This window comes from Pipistrellus hanaki (assembly GCF_964339955.1).
Source record: "Pipistrellus hanaki genome assembly, chromosome: 10".
NCBI classification, from domain to species: domain Eukaryota; kingdom Metazoa; phylum Chordata; class Mammalia; order Chiroptera; family Vespertilionidae; genus Pipistrellus; species Pipistrellus hanaki.
The window spans coordinates 25,062,464-25,085,888 of NC_140512.1; the positions used below are offsets into that span (position 1 = coordinate 25,062,464).

The 23,425-nt window shown below is 40.1% G+C and overlaps 1 protein-coding gene across 3 annotated transcripts in view; it reads left to right on the forward strand.

Annotated features, from left to right (window-relative positions):
* The first annotated feature begins 723 nt into the window (after nt 1-723).
* The window catches only part of CROT (carnitine O-octanoyltransferase), a 28,280-nt gene continuing 5,578 nt past the window's right edge, over nt 724-23,425 (forward strand). Inside the window, exons 1-14 of one of the 3 annotated variants that reach the window (XM_084897413.1) lie at nt 724-815; nt 1,444-1,534; nt 3,791-3,967; nt 5,231-5,435; nt 10,366-10,490; nt 11,999-12,180; nt 12,322-12,446; nt 13,944-14,052; nt 15,174-15,267; nt 15,567-15,692; nt 17,911-18,012; nt 21,964-22,047; nt 22,129-22,236; nt 22,661-22,791. In XM_084897413.1, the coding sequence (XP_084753539.1) occupies nt 5,321-5,435; nt 10,366-10,490; nt 11,999-12,180; nt 12,322-12,446; nt 13,944-14,052; nt 15,174-15,267; nt 15,567-15,692; nt 17,911-18,012; nt 21,964-22,047; nt 22,129-22,236; nt 22,661-22,791 (1,301 nt within the window). In that variant the 5' untranslated portion in view covers nt 724-815; nt 1,444-1,534; nt 3,791-3,967; nt 5,231-5,320. The remainder of the gene's footprint in view (nt 816-1,443; nt 1,535-3,790; nt 3,968-5,230; nt 5,436-10,365; nt 10,491-11,998; nt 12,181-12,321; nt 12,447-13,943; nt 14,053-15,173; nt 15,268-15,566; nt 15,693-17,910; nt 18,013-21,963; nt 22,048-22,128; nt 22,237-22,660; nt 22,792-23,425) is intronic. The other 2 variants (XM_084897412.1, XM_084897411.1) reach the window with 2 other exon arrangements.

Here is a 23,425-nt window from a genome sequence, read left to right on the forward strand (position 1 = left end):
TGCCTAGCACCAAACTGTTGAAAAAAACCGTTGTGGTTTTTTTTTTTTTTTTTTTTCTGGCGCCATCTCTTGAATGACTTCAGGCTTGCAGTGTGAGCAGCCCTGGGGGTCGGGGACCTCAGGACCAGGAAGACCTGTAGAAGGGTAGGGGGCGGGGATGCGCAGATCCTGCATCCCACCTCCGGGGGTGAAGGTTAAGGGAGGCAAGTAGGGGGCGTGGCTGGTCCCCTGAACAGGGTGAACAATGAGATTCCTTTAGAAGGCGTGGGTGTCACTTCTAGCTTTTGGGGTGGCGGGAAAAAATCGCGCTGGGAGGGGGAGGAGCAGCTGGTGGTAAACCCGAGCTGTGGCTCCCAGGGGACGGGAAACGGGGTCTTGACCAAGTTGGGTAATAATGGGCCAGAGCCAGCGTGTCCTGCGTCCCTCCCGCAGGGTTAGGTATCTGTGCGGGCGAGACCCGCCGTGCCCGGGCGGGGGCGCTGTGCTCCGCCGGCAGCAAATAACCCAGCGCTGCCAGGCCCGGCCGGGACCGCTGGCCGAGCATCCTCCAGCCTCTCCCGGGCCCGCAGCCCGGAACCCGCCCCGGCCCGGGGCGCCCGCGGGCGGGAGGCGGGCCCGGTCCCCGCAGAGCGCAGGCCCGGCCCCGCCTTCGAGTAGGGGGCGGGACCTTCTGGGCTTCCATCCAATCCCCGCTCCCCGCTGGCCGACGGGGCGGGCCCTCGCAGCTTGCCACCCAATCCCCGCTCCCCGCTGGCCTTAAGGGAGCGGGCTGGTGCGGCTGTCGGCTGCGGCGGGGAATGCGCGAAGGGCGCGGGGTGAGTGGGGGTCCCCCGAGACTGCGCTCCCCCTTCCCCAACCTGTCCGGGGGGTGGAGGGAGGACAGTGAGATGGCGTAGAACGGAGTTAAATGGTGTGGGACGGCGCCGGTGCCAGGGCAGGGCCCGGGGGGTGGTCCACAGGCATCTCGCCTGCGGGGTCGGGGGGGAGGAGGGACCCCCGAGGGGGGGCCGCCGGGCAGGTCGATCGGGGTGCGGGGTCGGGTCTCTCTCCCTCGGCGGCCTCCCGGGGGGTGCGGAGCTGGCCTTGGGGTGCGGTGGCCTTGGCCTTGGGCTCTCTGGAGCCCAGCCTTGAACTCTGTCGCCTGTGTACCCTGTGGACCTAATGGAAGGCAGGGCGGTTGTTTGCTAACTCGTGGACAGTGTGGTGGTTTGTGTCCAGCTCTCCAGCAGATGGACTTGTTGAGTGTGTGTGCTGTGCTTTCCCCAGAAGTTTGGGTCTTGGGGCCTCCCAACCTCTAGATTGTCTTGTCTTCCACCTTCTTGCACCCGTTTTCTGTGAATTCCCGTCCCCGCCGCGCCACTCCCCGCCCCCCCCCCCTCCCCCTTGAGCCCCCGTCTCCCGTCTCCCTTCCGCAATTAGGAACTTGTTTCTTTCTTCCCACAGTCACCAGCCGAGTCCAGCCCCCTGTGATCGGAAAACGGAATTGCTGCAACAGGCTCCTGGAAACTCCTGAACAACTCCGCTTGGTGTTCTGGTAAATTGGCAATCGGGTTGTTGTTGTTGTTGTAAATTGGCAATCAGATTGTTATTGTTGTTGTTATTATTATTATTATTTCTTGTTCCTGGTTCTCTTTTCCACGTTGATTTTACATCGTTTGGCTCCCAGGAAGCCCACTATAATTAAATCCAGTATCATTTTTTTTTCTTTTCTTTTTTTAAAAATATATATTTTATTGATTTTTTTTACAGAGAGGAAAAGAGAGGGATAGAGAGTTCGAAACATCGATGAGAGAGAATCATCCATCAGCTGCCTCTTGCACACCCCCTTCTGGGGATGTGCCCACAACCAAGGTACATGCCCTTGACCGGAATCGAACCCGGGATCTTTCAGTCCACAGGCTGACGCTCTATCCACTAAGCCAAACCGGTTTCAGCAGTATCATCATTTTCTTATTGCACATATAGGTTCTTCTGGAATTATGTTATTTAGTTTAATCTCTATGGTTGAGAATTTAAAGAAAAATTCTTCATGAAAAAATCTGATAACTCTTAATGTGTACCTCTTGGTTAGCTAAGACTAGAGTGGGCATGGAATTGGTATTCTTAGTCTCAGTTTTCTAGAGTCTGAGGGATACAGAGAATAGCTTTTCTGTATATGTGTATTAGGTTCCTAATGCTGCCAGAACAATTTATCACAAACTTAACTAAAAACACACACATTTGTTATCTCACAGCTTCTATAGACCCGAAGCCCAGGTGGGTACTCTGCCGAGGATCCCACAAAGCTGAAATGAAGGTTTCTTTAGGTCTGTGTGGTTTTCTGGGGCCTCTGGAGGGTATCCACCTCCAGGAGGCTGGCTCATTGAGGTGGTTGGCAGAATTCATCTCCCTGTATCTGTAAGGTCCCCATTTCCTTCCTGGCTGTCAGCTGGCGTCTCTCTTCCTTTCATAAAACCACCTGCCAGACAACACCTTTCGTGGCTGTAATCTCTCTAACTCTTCTGTCACCAGCTGGAGAAAGCTTCCTGCTCCTAAAGGCTCAAGCGATTAGATGAGGCTCACCTGGGTAATCTCCCTATTTTAAGGTTAATTGTCCTGTGTAAAATACAAAATCACAATCTTGGAAGTGAAAATCTCATAATCACAGGTTCTGTGGATTGGGGTGGGAGAGGGGTATTGGGGGCATTCATAGAAATTCTGCCTTGCTAGCATAATATGGTCAAATTAACCGGATTATTTTTATTTTGTGCGGCACTAAGAAAACAAAACATAACAATAACTTTGTTTGATTATATGATTACTAGAGGCCAGGTGCTCGATATTTGTGCATAGTGGGGGGGATGGGAAAGGAGGGTGGGCCCTTAGTCCAGCCTGTGTCATCTCACAGTCCAGGACCCCTTGGGTAAGGGCCCTAGGCCTGGTCGACGATCAGGGTCTATAGGGACTTTCCTTCCCCTGGCTGCCGGCAGCTGGCCCCGCTGCCACTGCTTGCCATCTGTGCAGCGCTCCCCTTCTCCCCTCGCTTCCCTCTGTGGGCAACAGGTGTGAGGTGCAATCGCTTGTCTTGCCTTCCTCTGTGGGTGACAGGTGTGAGGTGCAATCGCTCAGCTTGCCTTCCTCTGTGGGTGACAGGTGTGAGGTGCAATACCTTTGCTTGTCTGGGACTCCTGTGGAGAATCGATCATGGAGCCCACAGAGGGTGGCCTGGGCCTCTTCCTGAGGGGCGATCATGGGGCTCCCCAACCAATTGCATTGCACCTGCCTTGGCTGGCCTGGTGCCAGTGCATGTCATAGCATGGTCGTCCAGAAGGTCTTCTGGATAGTCGTTCTGCTAGTCACTCGTTCGGTCAATTTGCATATTACGCTTTTATTATTATTATAGATGCTCTCTATAATTAAGGAAATGGAGTTAAAAGTTAGTTGTCCATGGGCACATGTCTAGAAAGTATCAGAGTTGGCATTTAAACCCAGATCTACATTTCCATTAGGCCTAAAGCCATGTTTATGGATAGTCAAAGTGAAGTGCAGCAAAAGGCATCAGACAGGAAGAGGCTGGGGAGCTATGAGAGCTCTGTTGTATCACATTTTATATCTTTACATTAGTGGTATAGGCTAAGCTCTTCTACCCTAACAAAGGAAACCCGAAATGCAATGGTGTAAGTAAGAGAAAAGTTTCCTTTTGTTTTTGTTTTTCTTGTCATAAATCGAGACTAGAGGGAGGGGTACAGGGCTAGTAGGAAGCTTCTGAAAGCCTCATTACAGGCACCCCTCGTTTTATTTCACTTCACAGATTTTTTATAAATTGAAGGCAAGACCCTCTACCAGCAAAAAGATTACAACCCACTTTATTGCAGTGGTCTGGAACCGAACCCACAACATCTCTGAGGTATGCCTGTACCTTATGTCTATACACGGCCTTCCATAAAGGGCCCAAGGTGCTCTTCCAGTTGGGACTACCTGCTAGGCAGTGAGGAGAGAAACCACGTGCATTCCTTTAAAGGGGCACGACTGGAGGTGACACACAAATCACAAAGCCATGCTAAATTCTTCGATTTGGCCCAATTATCAAATTGGGAGGTTGTGGTATGGGGCTTCCAAGGGCAGGGAGGCAATTCATGTGGAGATAGGAAAGCAAGTGTTTGGTAAATGAATGTTTTTGGGCTATTTTTAGCAATGATCAGATGCCTTGCTAGGTTCCTCCCTGTATATCATGCTTAACTTTATCTATCTATCTATAAATATATCTATCTGTAAATATATCTATCTGTAAATATATCTATCTATATCTATGTCTCTGTCTATATCTATATCTATATCTATATCTATATCTATTTCTATATCTATATCTATATATTTAAAAGGCTAAGTGACTGACAGTCTGTCCATCCTACTGACTGGCTGGTACATATGACATGCACTGGCAATCCTATATAATAAAAGGCTAATATGCAAATAGACCGAACAGCAGAATAACCAGTTGCTATGATGCACACTGACCACTAGGGGGCAGACACTCAATGCAGGAGCTGCCCCCTGGTGGTCAGTGTGCTCCCACAGAGAGAGCTCCATTCAGCCACAAGCTGGGTTCACGGCTGGCAAGCACAGGGGAGGTGGTGGAAGCTTCTCCTGCCTCCATGGCAGTCGGACATCCCCCAAAGGCTCCCGAACTGTGAGAGGGTGCAGTTTGGGCTAAGGGACCCCCCCCCCCCCCCAGTACATGATTTTTGTGCACTGGGCCTCTAGTTTAAAAATAAACATTGACTCGCCCATGCATGATACATATAAAGCTCTCGCTGATGCCAATTGCACACCTGTGTTTTGATCTGTCATTGTTGATCATGAATTTGGTTGGCACTTCTATTATAGAGAAGGACCAATAGCAATATTAAAATATTCTAATTAATTTCCTTTCAATGTGCACAAATCCATGCACCAGGCCACTAGTTTAATTATAGTTATCTATTGCTTTCCTCCCTAAAGCAGGTCCTCTATCAAATTCTTTTAGGTTGTTTGATAACCTAAAAGTTTTTCCTGAGTCTTTTGTTTCTTAAAAATAAAGAGCTTAAAATAATTAATATTCCAAAAAAGGTATATTTTGGGGTGGCAAACTTGGCTTTCCTTCAGAGTCTATACTTTTTAAAAAGTGGGTTCTCTCACTGACAAGTTTATGAAGTTACTAAGTACGAGGATCAAGCTCTGGATATACTGTGGTACCTAAATACTGATTTAGTGAATTGGACCTACCATATGTAAGAATATTTATGAGGCTGAAGTTGTGAATGCTGTCTTTTTTCTTTAGTTTTCCTGCTGTGATTGCATCATGGAAAACCAATTGGCTAAGTCAACTGAGGAACGCACATTTCAGTACCAGGATTCTCTTCCATCACTGCCGGTTCCTTCACTTGAAGAATCATTAAATAAATACCTTGAATCAGGTGCGTTTTTAATCTTTTAGTATAACTGCTGTTAGCGACTTAAAATATATGAAATTGTGAGAAGTCAATGAAGATCTAATGGCTTTTTCTTTTAGACTCATGACAATTAAATATCCTTAAAATGTCCACATTTTCCTCTTATGTTAATTTTTCCATAGTTTAAAAAGTCAGATAGTACCATTAGGCTTACAATAAAAAGTAGTAGTTCTCTGCCTCATCCCCCAGCCTCTGCAAATCCCACTCTATCAACTAGCATTTAAAAAATAATTTATCTGTTTATTGTGTTATCTCCAGGCTTAAACTTATGTTACTATTTCATGGATTTTTTTTTTTTGGTGGTTGATATTATGAATCAGTTCCTAAAAATATGTGGATTTAGCTCTCTTACACCCCTAACCTCTCCCCATCCCCAATATATATGCAATCCAAGATATCCACATTTTCCCTCTCATTTTCTCAATATAGTTGTACAAGTCACCAGTTGGGATTAAATTAGTGTTCACCTGATTTAACCTAGGGTTGCACCTGATATAATTCAGTATTTACCTGAGTTGATTTAGCTGACCATTTAGGGTTTATGGTTTTGCAGTTATTCACATGTGAACCATTGGGTGAACTTGGATTACCTTTTTGCTGCATCCTGCCCCCGCCTCCTCTTCTCCCCCCGCCATTTTTCATTTGCTTAGTTTGTTTTGTATTCACAGCTAATACACTCCCAAACACTTTAATACACTGAGAATCTCTGAATATATTTAAATACATAAGATATTCTTTCAGTTTCACTTTTTTCTTGAAGGCAACCCTGCTAACACCTCTACCCTTTTGCTCCAGTCAGCGATTCTAGAGCTGGTGGGGCAGCTGTTGTCCTCTGGCTTTCCGTTGGTCATCATCCTGGCAGCTCTCTTGCCTCCTCCTCTGTTGGTGTCCCCGGCTCTTGGATTCTATCTTTCTCTTTTTCCTCTTTCTCTTCTCATATTGTAGTGCAGAATATTTTTAGAAGCCACTTGAGCAAGGGTATCTGGGAGGGAAATAATGTAGGACCTAAAAAACATTTCTTCTGCCTTCATGCTTGATTGTTTGGCTGACTCTAAAATTCTTGGTTGGAAATGATACTTTTAAAGCATTTCTGAAGGCACTGTCTGTTCTTCTTGAGAAGTCTAATGCTGTTCTGATATTCAATCCTTTATATGTTTTTTTTTACTGTCTGGCATCTTCTTTTTTTTATTCCTACCATTCTGAATTTCTCAATTATGTCACTTAGTGTGTAGGTTTCTTTTATTTCTCTGAATACCCAGTGGGTTCTTTTAGTTTAAAAAGTTAATATTCTTTAGTTCTAGAAAATTTTTGAAATATTTATTTGGTGGTTCCCCCCCCCCCCCCCCCCCCCACTTCTTTGCTATTTCTGGAACTATTGCTGCTTGGATCTGGGTCCTTGTAGGCTAAGCTTTGAATTTTAAAATGTTTCCCTTTCGTTATTAGCGTATTAATTGCTGTTGAGTCGGCTTTGACTCCTGGCAACTCTGTGAATGAGCGAGGTCCACAATGTCCAGTCCTCAGCAGCCCAGCTCAGCTCCTGTAGACTCACGCCTATGGCTTCTTTTCCAGCCAGCCCCCCTGTCTTCCTCCTTTCCTGTTGTCTTCTATTTTACCCAGTTCTGTTGTCTTTCCCAGAGAACCCTGTCTTCTCACGATGTGCCCAAAGTAGGGCAGCTTCAGTTTTGTCGTTTTTTCCTCCTGTGCTATCCATACTACTGGATCCACTTGTTCTTTCTTTCTGGTGGCCCAGAGTATCCATAGCGCTCTCTTCCAATACCATGTTTCAAAGGAATCCATTTTGTTTTCCTGTCAGCCTTCTTCACTGTCCAGCTTTTGCACCCATCTATATTTATTGGAAATACAAGGGTGTGGATGATCTAAGTATTGTTGTCTAATATCACAGCTTTGCATTTGGTGATCTTTTCTAATTTTTCCATTGCTGCCCTTCAGAATCTCCACTTTCTCTTGATTTCTTGGCTGCAATCTCCATTTGAATTGCTGACTGAGCCAAGGTAAGCAAAACCTTAACAATGTTGATGTCTTCATTATCTTTGTTAAAGTTGTGTATTTCTTCTGTAGTTATGATATTTGCCTTACTGGTCAAATATTGACCTACCTTGGCATTTTCTTCTTTCACTTTCATCAGAAGTCCTTTTAAATCATTGCAACTTTCTGCCAGTAAGACGGTGTCCTCTCCATATCTTAAATTATAATAGCTCTTTCACCAATTTCACTCCTTCTTCCTTTGAGTCTAGTTCAGTCTTTTGTATGACATTTTCTGTGTACAGATTAAAGAATAGGGAGATAAAATGCATCCCTGTCTGATACCTTTGCCTGTAGGAAACTCTTCCGTCTCTCCATATTCTGCCCTGACAGAGGCTTCCCGCCCACTATACAAGGTACATGTCAGGATGATCAAATTCTGAGGCACGCCATTTATTTTAGAGCAACCAATAGCTTTTTATGATTGATGTAGTCTAAGGCTTTATTGTAGTCTATAACCCATAGACTAACCTTTTGAAATTCTTTGGAGCACTCCAGTATCCAACAAATGCCAAATGCTTGCAATTAAGAGTGCCTCTTCCTTTTCTGAATCCAGCTTGAACACCCAGCATTTCCTAACAGGTAAACGCCTTTGCTGCTTCACCTTGAACATCACTTTCCTTGTGTGATGATCTTCGAGTTACTGCCCACCTTGGCATCTCCTTTCTTGAAAATTGGAATGTATATTTATGATCAATGCCTTCGCCTTTTTGATCTGTTTACTCTTTGATATTACCAATCCTTTGTTAGTTCTGCTCTCTGACTCATGTGATTTTCCTCAAATATCTGGCAATCCTCAGACATTGTATTTGAGTCAGACCCTAAAACACAGAGTAGGAGCTCTGTGTGCCTGGGTCCGAGGGCTTGGTGACTAGTGAGCCTCAGAGTGAGCCTTCTAAGGTGATAGGGAAGAGAACTAGCAGTTCTCCTAGGTCACACCCAAATACCAGTACTCCTTTCTCTTATACTGATCAGTTTCACCAAAGAAGATTCCTGTGATCATTTGTTTAGAAGGTATAAGCCTGACTGCTGGTGTCTGGGGAGCTTAGAAAAGGGGAGGGGTTTGGAGGACTCATTGTTCCGAGTACGTCATCGTAATCCATCTCTCTTTTTTCAGTTTGAGCTAGGACCCAGGTATTCTGCTTGTCTGGTTTAACTTCTCCTGAGAGTAAACCTCCCCATTTCGGCTGGCATTAGAGGAAGTTTTCTGGCTTTTTATACAGATGCCAGTGTCGATAGGGCAATTGTGAGCTGCTTCTAAAGACTGTTTCCAGCCTCAGTTTACCCCCTGCCTTTGGAGTTACAGGTGTCTTGAATTCCTGAGCCTTTCTAGGATTATACCTAACTCAACCCTACCTCCCGCTGTAGATACTTTGCTCCATTCCACAAAGTCAGTTGCCATTTTCCCATGTGTTTTGTAATTTGTAAAATGTTAGCTTGACGTATCTACTGTCCTCTCTCTTTTTTTTTTTGTCCTTACAGATTTATACCTTTTTAATTACTGTCATTGTAGTGAGTTTCTATAAGTAGTAGAGGTAAATCTATGTATTTAGCTCACTTTAAATGGAAGCCGTCTGGCCGGGACCGGTTTAGCTCAATGGATAGAGCGTCGGCTTGGGGACTGAAGGGTCCCGGGTTCGATTACGGTCAAGGGCATGTACCTTGGTTGCAGGCATATCCCCAGTAGGGGGTGTGCAAGAGGCAACTGATCGATGACTCTCTCTCATCGATGTTTCTAACTCTCTATCTCTCTCCCTTCCTCTCTGTACAAAATCAATAAAATATATATTAAAAAAAAAATAAAAAAATAAAAAAAATAAATGGAAGCCGTCTGGTTTTTATATGCTTTTTAAATTCTTCTCCTCCTTTTTTCTCATCTACTTTTATCTGGAAATTCTAGTATTTTTTTTTTAATTCATTGATTAATCATTGTTTTTGATTATTCACCTGTACGCTATATAAATACAGATATTTACATTGATTTTAAGATACAATTTTGAAAAGGCAAAATAGGACAAAATATTAATGTCCCAAGATTTCTAAAATACTTGTAGATATAGTTTAATTTTCAGAGCACTAGGTTTCGATGGATTAAGAACCATGTATCTTTCTTTATAAAAAAATATATTTTATTGATTTTTTACAGAGAGAAAAGGAGAGAGATAGTTAGAAACATCTACGAGAGAGAAACAAACATCGATCAGCTGCCTCCTGCACACCCCCTATTGGGGATGTGCCCACAACCAAGGTACATGCCCTTGACCGGAATCGAACCTGGGACCTTTCAGTCCGCAGGCTGACGCTCTATCCACTGAGCCAAATCGGTTTCGGCCATGTATCTTTCTTTTTTCTTGTTTCCCTGTCTCTCTCTCTCTCTCTCTCTCTTTTTTTTTTTTTTTTTTTTTTTTTAAAGTAAACCATTATTGACCACAGGGCACCAAACACTGTACTTGGGCAGGCATTATACTTGTTCAAGCAGAGCATTGTAAAATGCAATGTGCATTAGTGGACAGTTGCTTTACTTTCTCTCATTTGTGGCTAAACAGGATTTATTTTCCTATTGGACTGATAACTACATGATAGTCCTGCTTTTGTCATTTTAATTATCATCCATAATGATTTAAAAATAACTTTTCAGATTACATAATTTCCAGTTTTATTTTTTACAGTATTTTTATTGTTGCTCTTTAGCTATTTTCATGTTGTAAACTCTAATTTATTGGACTGCTGTGATAATTAATATTCCATAATTGCTTTACATAAGTGAATCTCAATATTTGTGTAAATAATAATGAGGAGAGTTTGTGGTACTTGAGGTCTAACTACTTTAATGCATTTTTTTTCTTTATAGTAAAGCCATTTGCAAATGAAGAGGAATATAAGAAAACTGAAGAAATTGTAAAAAAATTTCAATATGGTATTGGAGAAAAATTGCACCAGAAATTACTTGAAAGGGCAAAAGAAAAAAGAAATTGGGTATGTATGTTATTATACGTAAGATTAGAAAATTGATGATGCTTAAAAAATGAAAAATAAAAATGCACATAGCTTTTGTTTTAAAATTATTACCGTAAAAATTCTTGCAGTCACTATTGTTATGATCATCATTCAGAAGAATTAATAAACTGTTTGACCCTGGAGTTCTGAATGTTGTGGGTGGGCTACTCTCTCATAATATGGAAAACTTGTTAAAATGCAGATTTCCTGAGACCTGTCATTCTGATGCAGTATCTCTGGAATAAAACCCAGAAATCCTTGTTTTAACAACTACTCCACGTGGTTTGTATACTAACCTTCAGAGAAACATTTTATCTAGGTCATTGTTGCCTAAAAAACATCAAAACGCTACTAAAATAGACCTATCATATCGATGGTGTACAACTATTGAAACAATGCATGTGAGAAAAAGGGCCGTTACAAAATTGGAGTGGGAAACGGTTGAGTATTCTGTGTGACAATTAGATTAATGACACATTGATATAATAATTATTAAGGATATCAGTTTTCTACAGGGAATCTTCTTTGATTGCTTAACTACTCTACTTGTGTAGTTTAAACCAAAGGATTGACTTTAAAATTACTTTAATCTAGAAATGATTACAGTTATTTTAGTCTTAGAAATGAAAAAGCAAGCTTATCTTTTCATCAGCCATCGGTACCTATATAATGAAATAATAAAATTTTATAATTTTATACTTCCAGATTGCTTTATTCTCAATCTTGAGCCTTGAATTAATTTTTAAAAAATTAATCTCAGAGAGAGTAAGAGAGAGGAGGGAGGGGGAGAGAGAAACATTGATAGATGTCCTCCTGCGCATGCCCCAATGGGATCAAACCTACAACCTGGGTATGTTCCCTGACCAGAGATCAAACTGACACCTTCTGGTCTATGGGATGATGCTCCAACCAACGGAGCCACACTGGCCAGGGCGAACCTTGAATGATATTAATTAAATTAGGGTAAAGGTAACAAGGTGTTTTGTCTGTATCCTTTTTATTTATATCTTTTTTTTGAATGATTGATTATAATTGAGAACATCAATTTCTTAAAAAATAACTTTAGGTAATAACTCTAGAATCTGTTTCTGATGCATGAAATTCAAGTGCACTGTCTGTGAAAAACCTAAATTAGTTTTTTAAACCTACTCAAAAAGTTTTTATGTTTCTGATTTAGTATTTCAGTTTTTGCTTAGAAAAGGAAAATGGTAAGTCCCTTAATTGAGGATTTATTGAGGAGCTATTGTACCCCAGGTACTCTGAGAAAACACACCTAAATACAGTGTCAAGTATTTGCGACTTCAACTTGATTTGCCTGAAAGTGCTTTTTGTTTCATGTTTTTGACAACGTAGTTAAACTCAATAGTATTTAATACCTTACAGTTCCAAAGGAAAGAAGAGAGGGGAAAAAACACAAGTAAACAGTAACTTATTTTTTACTTACTCATGTATTATCAGTACCATTAGGCTGATGTTCTTTATTTTAGCTGGAAGAGTGGTGGCTGAATGTTGCCTACCTGGATGTCCGTATACCATCACAACTAAATGTCAACTTTGGGGGTCCGGCGTCCCATATAGAACACTACTGGCCTCCAAAGGAAGGCACACAATTGGAAAGAGGAAGCATAAGTCTTTGGCATAACTTGAACTACTGGCAACTGTTAAGAAAGTAAGAAAACTAATGTGAATTTAGTATGAAATTTATCCAAAGTCTCAGGTAAAGTTGAGAAGCTTAATTTATTTGGTAGTGACTATTTGGTTTATAAGTTTTATAATTACTTCTTAAAGTACTTATTTTTTGTTTTAATAGAGAGAAATGGCCTGTTGATAAAGTTGGAAATACTCCTCTAGATATGAATCAATTCCGAATGCTATTTTCAACCTGTAAGATTCCAGGAATTTCTAGAGATTCAATTATGAATTATTTTAGGACTGGTAAGTAGAAAATGCGGGTCCTTTCTTTGGGAAAGGCATTGGAATTTGGGTAGCTTTGCTGTAGTTTCTATGACACTATGAAACAATTTGGAGAGTATTTCTGTTTGGATTTTGACTAATCAAAGGCTTTCTATGAACCTTATCTTTCAGTCATTCAGATTAGTTTAAAGTGATTTATGGGAATGGATTTCCTAAACTGTGTCTTACATGGTGTTATATCAACTTGATGCTTATGTTACATCATTTGAAAATTTAAATTTTAGTTAAGAGAGTAGAATTACGAATCAGAGTATTAGGAAATCTGGAGAATATAATTTGGGTTCTGTTTCCACCCTCATTACTTCTTATCTGAAGGCTCTTTTTGAGTGTAAGCTTATATGTGCTCATCATGCCCCTCTTCATTGTGAATTTGCTTTTCCAGACAGAATTTTATTTTGTTTGTTCTTTTTCAGCCTTAAAATTTTGCCAGGTTGTAGTCAGTAGATGACAATAATAAAAGATCACGGTGGTAAATGTAAAAGAGAAAGGGGGAGGATTGAAGGAGAAGAGAGAAGAAATGGGTTGGGATTAGCCACGAGGGACAAGGAAAATACATGCCTCACCTCTTAGGACTTGAGGAAATAGGAGATAAGGGAAGAATTAGTAGTCCTATCAGGAGATGAGTAGTTGATAAATAGATTTCATGAGATAATGTGTAAAGCTTTTGGCACAGTTCCTTGTACATAATATCAACCAGTAAATTTCCTTCTAGAGGCAATATATGTTTTTTTCTAACTATTCTTTCACTCCCCACTTCCTCCCCTCCCCACTTTCTTAGAGGGAAGGAGCAGGGGTCATACCAGAAGAACCTTGTTGAAGGGACTAGTGCTTGAAAAAAATGAGGCTAAATCAGAATAGCCTGAGGTTTATAGCAAACTATTGATAGTTCTTAGGGAGCTAAGGTGTGCCAAAGGAAACACAGAATCGGATATCAGATACCAGTGGCTTCCCGGGTGTTATCAGAGCCTTAAATAAAACTACAGATTGAGCAGAATTCTTTCTCCTTGCCACTCAAGCATACCGTGCCCTTATTCTCCTGAAAACTATTTTACTGAGAAATAATAGCTAGGTATTATTACAGCCAACATTAAAATAATACGAAAGAGAAACTTGCTAATTCAAATAGCTCTCTTTCAGGGTCCCTCTGCTACCCTTTCCTCTTCCCACTCCTATCCGTAAATAACACTAAAAAGCCCTGCAGCAGTTTGGAATTTGTATGATTTTCAAGGTGTACAAATATTTGAAATTCCCATGTATTTCTAGATGTTTCACATGGATAGGTTTCAGAAGCATGCATTTATATCATAATAACTGGAATTGCATCACCTTATGAGTGTTTTGTTCATGTGACATATTGAATACTTGGTAAATAAAATATTGGAGGAATGTATATGCAACTTTACTCTTGTTTAACTTTGAAAGATTTGGTTTTGTACTTTCTGTGTTTTTTCCCCCCAGAGAGTGAAGGGTATTCCCCAACTCACATTGTAGTGCTGTGCCGAGGCCGAGTTTTTGTCTTTGATGCAATCCATGAAGGATGTTTGATCACCCAACCAGAGATTCTCAGGTTTTCAAACTACTTTCTTGAATCTAATTAGGTCTTAAGCTTTTGCATGCGTTAAAAATAAATTTACAATTGCCTATTTATAAAGTGACAGAAAATTAAAAATTTTATATATGCTGAATTAAAAAATATTTTTATTTTTTTAATTTAAATTAATTTTTTTGCTTTACTAGGCATATATGAATATATTCTAGTTGGAGAAAAGGAAAACATTACAAATACTACCAATTTCTTCTGGTGCCCCTGAATTAATCACTGTTACTAGTTTGTTGTATTCTATCTAACCTTACGTATCTACTTATATGTACATATAGAATTTTAAAAATATATATTTTTATTGATTTTAGAGAGGGAAAGAGAGAGAACCATTAATGATGAGCGAGAATCATTGATCGGCTGCCTCCTGCATGCCCCTCACTGGGAATCAAGCCCATAGCCTAGGCATATGCCCTGACTGGAAATCGAACTGTGACCTCCTGGTTCATAGCTTGATGCTTAACCACTGAGCCACTCCCGCCGGGCAGGGTGAATAATTATTAAACAACTGTGGCTCTATTCTTACTAGGTGCCCTTCCCCATTATCAGAAATACTTACCAAGGTTGTTAGAAGGTTTCCCCCCATCTGTTCTTTTATAAGTTTTATTGTTAAGGTCTTGCATTTATATCTTTAATCCAGTTGAATTGATTTTTGTGTATGATATAAAATAGGGGTCCAGTTCCATTCTTTTGTATGTGCAATCCAGTTTTCCCATTGTGCATGATATTTGTGAGATTCTTTACCAGAATATTATTCAAGTTTTCTCTTGTGTAAGGGGTATTTACTTAGATTCTGAAAGTGCATGTACATTTTAAAAGTATAAATTATATCAGCCAAACACCATATTTATTTATTTAAGTTTATTATCAAATTCACTTTTGGTGTTAATTGCTCATGTAGTTCTCTTTTTAAAAAATGATGTGGTATTGGAAATAAATCCATTACTGTTGAGATTATAATCCCTTTACTTTGGATAATATATCAGAGCATTTAAACACTGTTAAACATTATGGCCTATTAAAGGCCAAAGTAGCTAGTGATCCTGCCTATGCTCTTTATGAATTCTCTTTCTTTCATCTTCCGTAAGGCAACTGACGTACATCCATGACAAGTGCCATAGTGAACCTGATGGGCCTGGGGTGGCAGCATTAACTAGCGAGGAGCGAACTCGATGGGCAAAGGTTATACTTTACACTTCTTCTTTTTTAAAAATTGAACTATGATTGACATTACACTGTTATCAGGTGTATGACATAATGAATCAATATTTGTACATATTGTGAAATTATCACCATAGTGTCTAGTTAATGTGCAACCATAGTTACAAATTTATTTTCTTACAATGAGAAATTCTAACATCTACTCCCAGCAAGTTTCAAATATCTAATACATTATTAATGATATACTTTTCTTAATGAACCTTTTCTCTCCTGGATATAGTATTACTTAATTTGTAACATTTAATTATTATCTCCTTTAGGCACGAGACTATTTGATTAGTCTTGATCCAGAGAACTTGACTAGGTTAGAAAAAATTCAGAGCAGTTTGCTGGTGTATTCCATAGAGGACGGAAGTCCACACGTAACACCAGAAGATTATTCGCAGGTACTTAACTATCTTGTTCTGTTATTTCTTCCCACAAATTTTTTCTGGGGGACTCTTGTGTGTATTGAACATGAGAAGATTATTTTGTTATATGTAGGCTCTTAAAATGTTTTCTTACCTAATATATACCAAATTGAAGCTTATACTCTAGACTAGGGCCCCGGTGCATGGATTTGTGCACTAATGGGGTCCCTTGGCCTGGCCTGTGTTCTCTTACAACCTGGGCCCCCTCGGGGGATGTTGGATAAGCCAGTTTTGGTCCCATCCCTACAGGCCTGATCCTGTGCATTGAGTGTCTGTCCCCTGGTGGTCAGTACACGTCATAGCGACTGGTCGCCAGTCATCCGGTCAATAAGTCGCTTAGGCTTTTATATTTAGAGATAGATAGATAGATAGATAGATAGATAGATAGATAGATATAGATAGATATAGATATAGATAGATATATAGATATATAAAAGTCTAAGTGACCATTATGACTGGATGACTGGATGATTGGACAACCAGCCAGTAGCTATGATGCACACTGACCACCTGGGGGCAAATGCTCAAGGCAGGAGCTGCCCCCTGGTGGTCAGTGCGCTAGCACTACCAACCTCCTGTGATCCCTCTCCCTGGAGGCTGGCTCCTTTCAGCCCTGCTTGTAGGCCAGGCTGAGGGATACACCCGTACACAAATTTGTACATTGGGTTTCTAGTAGATAAATAATGCTTCTTGAATTCTTTCCACATTGTTTAGGTCCAGTTAGGTAAATCTTGTAAGTTGTTTAAAGAAGTATGATTATTCTTTGCATATCCCATATCAGTGTTTCTCAATCCTTTTTATTGAATGCATATACAGAAAATTTGCACAGGTCACTGGGCTAAATGAGCTTCTCATGCCAATGGTGACGTGAGAACCTATGACCCACACCAGTGTGCCTTGAAATTTTAGTTGTTGAGGTCTGTCCTAAGAATTATATTAAACTGTAAGTAATTTATTTTATCATTAGGTGTTACTGAACAAACTGACTGAAGTGAGTTTAAGGGTAAATGTGGCCTTACCTTTTTACCCCTGGGAAAATATTATCATTTTTTGGGAAATAATAAAAGGTGGAAGTCATATTTTTAGAAGTCTCACTTAAATTATTTCATAATGCATTCATCAATATGGAATGATAGCAATAAAATAAGATAGAATTGAATAAACTTTTAGCTAGAAACCAACTTTTCCTCTTCTTAATTTTTAAATTTATTTTGGCAAAAGAATCACCAAATTTCTTGAGGAAGAATATGTTTTAATGCAGTATTTTTTTACTGCAACTACAGTTAGACATACATTTAGACTGCAGCTCGCACATGAGAACTTACCTATGACCCACACATGTGTGCCTTGAAACCTTAGTTGTTGAGGTCGTCCTAACAACATACAAGTACACACACACACACAAGCTTATGCACTCACATGTATATAATAGAAGTTTCACAAAACAGTAATTACTTTTACTATCTGTGATGTATTCTGATATTTGTGTTTTATTTGATTCTTTTTGTAAAGAATACATACTGTGATGCACTAAACTCATTTCATGACCCAACTAGTGGGCCAAAACCTACTGTTTGAGAAACAGGTGTGGTGGGATCTGAATTTTGAAATATTTTTCTCATAACTAAATTTTAATGACTGAACTTATCAAGGCCTCTTAACACTATTCAAATTGCAAAAACATTGTCCTTTCAATTGCATGTTCTCTAAACATTTATGTATATTGTACTAGTATTCTCTTTTATAGAAGATTTCTCAAGACTTTTAAGAAATATCTAGAGGACAGAATTATTATCTCTTGAATATAACTGTTATCATTATTTTAACCCTTTGCACTCCGCTGTCCCCTCTCAGGGGACATCGGAATTCTAGCATATCACTCAGATGTCCCCTCTCAGGGGGGACATTGCAGTTTATTAGTGATTACGGGGAATTGAGTTAATTCAACGCACGTGTCCGCCGCAAAGTAGCGTCAAGTAGCTGGTAGCCAATGTCCAGAATGGTTCAGAGTGCAAAGGGTTAATCTGGTTTACCTGAAAGGGAAAAGTGAGACTATATTTACATATATGTACCAGTATGTATGTGTGTGTGTGTGTGTGTGTGTGTGTGTGTGTGTGTGTGTCTGTTTTAAGATATAAATACTTATAAATCAATATTAAAATCCTTTTAATTTGGAAATATTAAATCATTTTAGGGAATTGCAATGATCCTCGGTGGAGATCCAACAGTACGCTGGGGTGACAAATCTTATAACTTGATTTCCTTTTCTAATGGAGTACTAGGCTGTAATTGTGATGTAAGTAACCTACTATAGTTACTTTTTCTTTTTTATCTTTTAGGTTGGTTTAATGGCAATAAGCTACAATATTTATGCTGTGGTGTGGTAGTATGAGTAGACACTTCTGCATTTTTATGTCATCATCATAAAAGGTTTAGTTATGAATTCTACTCTGTGAAAGTAGAGTGTAGGACAAGTTCTTTTCATCTGTAGTAAAGCTGATAGTTTGTATGTATGTGCAAAGTTGAATTTGCATATATTTTTATGTAGCGTAAGCACTTTAAAATTCACCATTGAGAATTATCTATTTTAAAAAAATATATAGAGTTATACATGTTCTGTGCACAAAGAAATATATGCGGATATTTCTAGATTTACCTAGTAATTTTGTAACTATTTTCCCAAAGTGACACATGCTCTTTAGAACATTATTTATTTATACTATGGATTTTAAAATGTCTGATATTTAATAACATTTTTACCTTCTTTATAAAAAACAACAAAAAAATCTTTGCTTATTTCTCTCTTGTTCTCCCTTTCCATCTTCTGGTAGATATTCAGGAGGTCTATGAATCAAGAAAATTTAAAAGTCAACCTTAGTCAGATTTGCAGTACACACTTGTAATATCATTGTAACACTTTTCATAAAGTATGTAATTTGGTATAAAGTATAGTACGAGGTAGATTTTTTGTTAGTTTTTTTTAATTTAAATTCTTTTTTGTTTAAAGTATTACATATGTCTCCTTTTTCCCCCATTGACCTCTCCTCTGCTGTCTCCACCCCCCAGCACATGCCCTCAGCCCCCTACTGTCGGTGTTCATGGGTTGTGCTTATATGCATGCATACAAGTCCTTTGGTTGATCTCTTACCCTCCTCCCCTGCTTTCCCTCTGAGGTTAGACTGTTTGTTCGATGCCTCTCTGTCTCTGGATCTTTTTTTGTTCATCAGTTTATGTTGTTCATTATATTCCACAAATGAGTGAGATCATGTGATATTTATCTCTCTCTGACTGGCTTATTTCACTTAGCATCATGCTCTCCAGGTCCATCCATGTGGTTGCAGATGGTAAGAGTTCCTTCTTTTTTACAGCAGCGTAGAATTCCATTGTGTAGGTGTACCACAGTTTTTTAATCCACTCATCTGCTGATGGGCCTTTAGGCTGTTTTCAAATCTTAGCTATTGTAAACTATGGAATAAAAAAAGACCCCGAATAGCCACAGCAATCATGAGCAAGAAGAACAAAGTTGGAGGGATCACAATACCAGGTATCAAGCTGTATTACAAAGGCACTACCGTGTTTCCCCGGAAATAAGACATCCTCCAAAAATAAGACCTAGCGCATGGAAAGAAGACATCCCCTGAAAATAAGACCTAGCGCATCTTTGGGAGCAAAAATTAATATAAGACACTGTCTTATTTTCGGGGAAACAGGGTATTCTCAAAACTGCCTGGTACTGGCACAAGGACAGACATATAGACCAATGGAACAGAACAGAGAACCCAGAAATTGACCAAAGCTATTATGCTCAATTAATTTGACAAAGGAGGCAAGAGCATACAATGGAGTCAAGACAGTTTCTTCAATACATGGTGCTGGAAAAATTGGTCAAGTACATGCAAAAAAATGAAACTAGATTACCCACTTACACTATACACTGTTCTATATACTATAATATATACTATATACTATATACTATATACTATATACTATATGGACAGATTTTATATGTATTCATTAACACCCATATATTCATAAAATGAGCCTGATTATCTCCACATGTAATCTGCTTTTAAAATTACAGGTAGGTTTCCCTGGTAACCTAAGATGTTACAGAAAATGCAATTTAAAACCTATGTAAGACGGCATTAGTAAGTATTCACATAATGTAAAGTAAAACTGTTCTTAATTCAAGGTCCTGTTGCTGTTCTTGCCCATTGGTTCTTCAATATCTGCTTTTGCGATTACACTAATTAATCACATTTCCCTCTTGGGATTTAAAATCCTGGGGTCAATGAGCTTGTTTTCTCTACATAGGCTTTGTTGTAGGGCTTTGTGAAGGGCACATAGAAGCATGTAGTAAAAAATAGTTATTAATAGTCACAGTAGTTATTGGTTATTGCTGTGAGCCAGTTTCTATAGGAACCACTGTATAAGCATTGTTAAAATCATTTTCCACAGCAGCTGTATGAGATTAGGCATTACTAGCAGATAGGTGTGGACTCAGAACCAAAGTCCACAACTTTATTTATTATTTATTATTTAAAGTATGTTTTTATTGATTTTAGAAAAAGGAAGAGAGAGGGAGAGGAAAAACATCAACCAGCTGTCTCCTGCATGCCCCCTACTGGGAATCCAGCCCGAAACATGAAACAGTGCAGAATTTTCAAATGCCCATATCATCTAGTGATCAAAATATGGACATTGTAAAGTATAGTAATTATCATTTTATTTTCTGAGAAAGAACACATATTTAAAGTTGGAAGCACCTCATTAGGTAATGGGGAGGGTGTGCAGTAAACATGAGCCATCTAAAGAAAACAACTGCTCTTTGTACTGGATGTCAGAGCCAGCTTGTGGATGCAATGCAAAGGTGTTCTGGAATTGTTAAGAGCACTGTGCAAAAGCAAAGGAGATGACAGACTACCTGAAGGCCAAATAGAGGATGGCCATGAACTTTAGGTAAAGACATAGGCCTGCTAGATGAGTTAAAAAGCATAACAACTTTATTCACATATCTACAAGAGTGCTCAGAAGTGGCAGAAATAATGCTCAATGTTTAAGGACTGTGGGGAAGATGGGCTGGGTAACGGTGTTCCAGGTTTGAAAGCTGGATGTGGAGAAAGGAATTGCAGCGAGTGAATTTTTCCATCGTTTATTTGGAAGGACAAACTTCTTGCCTCCTTTTCTCCGTGTTCCTTTGATGGGAATCACATCAGACAGCTGTTTTCTCTGCGCTGCTGCTACCACTTTACATTGCATACAGTCACCGTTCATGAACTGAATGTGACACTGCTAGCCTGGGGGAGGAGGAAGGGAGGCTTAACTTACAAACACAGCCCACAGGGGCGGCCCAGGTTCAGGAGGAGAAACTAGGTATCTAACATGTCACCCTAACGCTCTGCTGCCCTGGACCGTGGCCATGGAGCCTGGGAGCACAGTGCACTGTTGCCAAATAGATAGCAGCCACAACATCAGGGAAGGCTCATGCGGGAGGTCAGTGCACGATGCTCCAGCAGCTGAGGCCACCTGTCAGGAACAGCCACCTAACAAGACTCCCAGGTACCTGGCAAGCCCCTTTTCTAACCGCATCCCCCAACCCTGCGGTGCTTTATAGATTTACAAAGGATTTTCACAGATATCACATACATTGTTTCATTTAAGATGGCATTAATCTCTAACTCTTACTGGAACCAGTTACAAAGAGTAAAACTAATGGATATACATCTGTTCAACTTAGAATTCTACCGATCCATCTCCTGGTGGAAAGCTAATAATCACTTTAAAAAAAAATTAGAAAATATGAAAAATTCTAATGCTTTCCTGATGCTTTATTTGTTCACCTAAGTGTGACCATTTTAATTTCACTTATATGAAGGCAGTATGTGTAACAGACTGTTTAAGAATGAGTGTATGGGTTTGGATTGATGGCAGGCCCGACCCCCTGGGTCTCTCATGTGCCCCATGCCAGAGCAAGCTGCAGACATGAACCATTGCCCGGCCTCTGCTCATAGGCTGCAGGCACTGAAGCAGGTTACACAGTAGGAAAAAATAAAATAAAAAAAATAGTGGACATTGCTCTGGCTGGTGTGGTTCAGTTGGCTGAGCATACTCCCAGTACCAAAAGGTTGCTGATTCAATTCCTGGTCAGGGCACATGTGTTAAAGAATGGAGAAAGAGCGAAAATAAAATATCGGTCAAGTTTCATCTTGATATAATGTCTTCAACATATTGTGTATTTTTGTTTCAGCATGCTCCTTTTGATGCAATGGTTATGGTAAGCATCAGCTATTATGTTGATGAGAAGATTTTGGAGAATGAAGGAAGATGGAAGGTATGTTAGAACAAATATTTTAGCTTTCTTTCTCCTCATATTTTTATAAATATAATATTCTCAATTCTTCCCCATTTTCAGGGTTCAGAAAAAGTACGGGATATACCACTTCCAGAGGAGCTTGTTTTCACTGTGGATGAGAAAGTAGTAAATGACATCAATCATGCTAAAGCCCAGCATCTCAAGCAGGTAGGTTTTTTTTTTTTTTTTAACTTTTCTTTTAGATAGTAATGCTGTCTCTCTCTTTTTTTTTATCCTATGTTTTTTGTACTTTTTTTTTTTTTTTTTTTGAGAGAGAGAAAGAGAGAGAGAGAGAGAGAGAAACATCAATTGGTTGCCTCCCATCACACCAGGATAGAACCTGCAACATTTTGGTGTACTGGACAACCAACTGAGCCACCCGGCCAGGGCATGCTATCTCTTTTAACTACTGTATGTAAAAATAAGTGCATACTTGGCTGGCATCTAAGTATGACAGTATGAAACACTTAAATTATAGCTCTAATACCTTTAACTATGTCCAAAGTACTGTAATGCAAATGATAATCTGGCTATCTTTGGGATGTTCTGCTTAGATGATTATTCACTGTTCCCATTTCATTCTTTTTGGTAGGCATCTGATCTGCAGGTTGTGGGTTATGCCTTTACACATTTTGGCAAAAAGCTAACCAAGAAGATGATGCTTCACCCTGATACATTTGTTCAGCTTGCACTTCAACTGGCCTACTATAGACTTCATGGACGGTGAGGGACATTCATTTTCCATCTTCAGACTCTTGAACTCTAAGGATATATATCTTTACCATGGCTACTTCATTCTAACTCCCAGTGTTTCCCCTACCTTTTTATCTGAGAGATAGATAGATAGATAGATAGATAGATATAGAGAGAGATATTAATTGACTGCTTCCTGCCTGCACCCTGACTGGGATTAAGCTCACATTCTGAGCAGGTGCCCTGACCAAAAACTGAACTGGCAACCTTTCGGTACAAGGGACGATGCTTAACCAAATGAACCACACCAGCCAGGGCATGTCATCTCACGTTTTCTGTCGTCAGCAATCCAGTTGCAGCTTTGCTCGGTGCCTCTGACGTCGGCTCCATTGTGAGGTTAGAGTCAGGGTGTCAGCGAGGGCTGTGTTCTCATCTGCAGGTTCTTTCAGAGAGGACCTGCTTCAGGCTCACTCACGTGGTGATTCATGGGGTTTAATTCCTCCCAGGCTGTTGCCCCGAGGCCTCCCCAACTTTCTCGCCACCTGGGCCTCTGCAGGCAGCTCCCAGGATGGCAGCCTGGCTTTCCTCAGAGCAAGTTGATGGGAGCAAGAGTGAGCTCTCTGTAACCTACTCTCAGGAGTGACATCCCACCACTTGGCATATA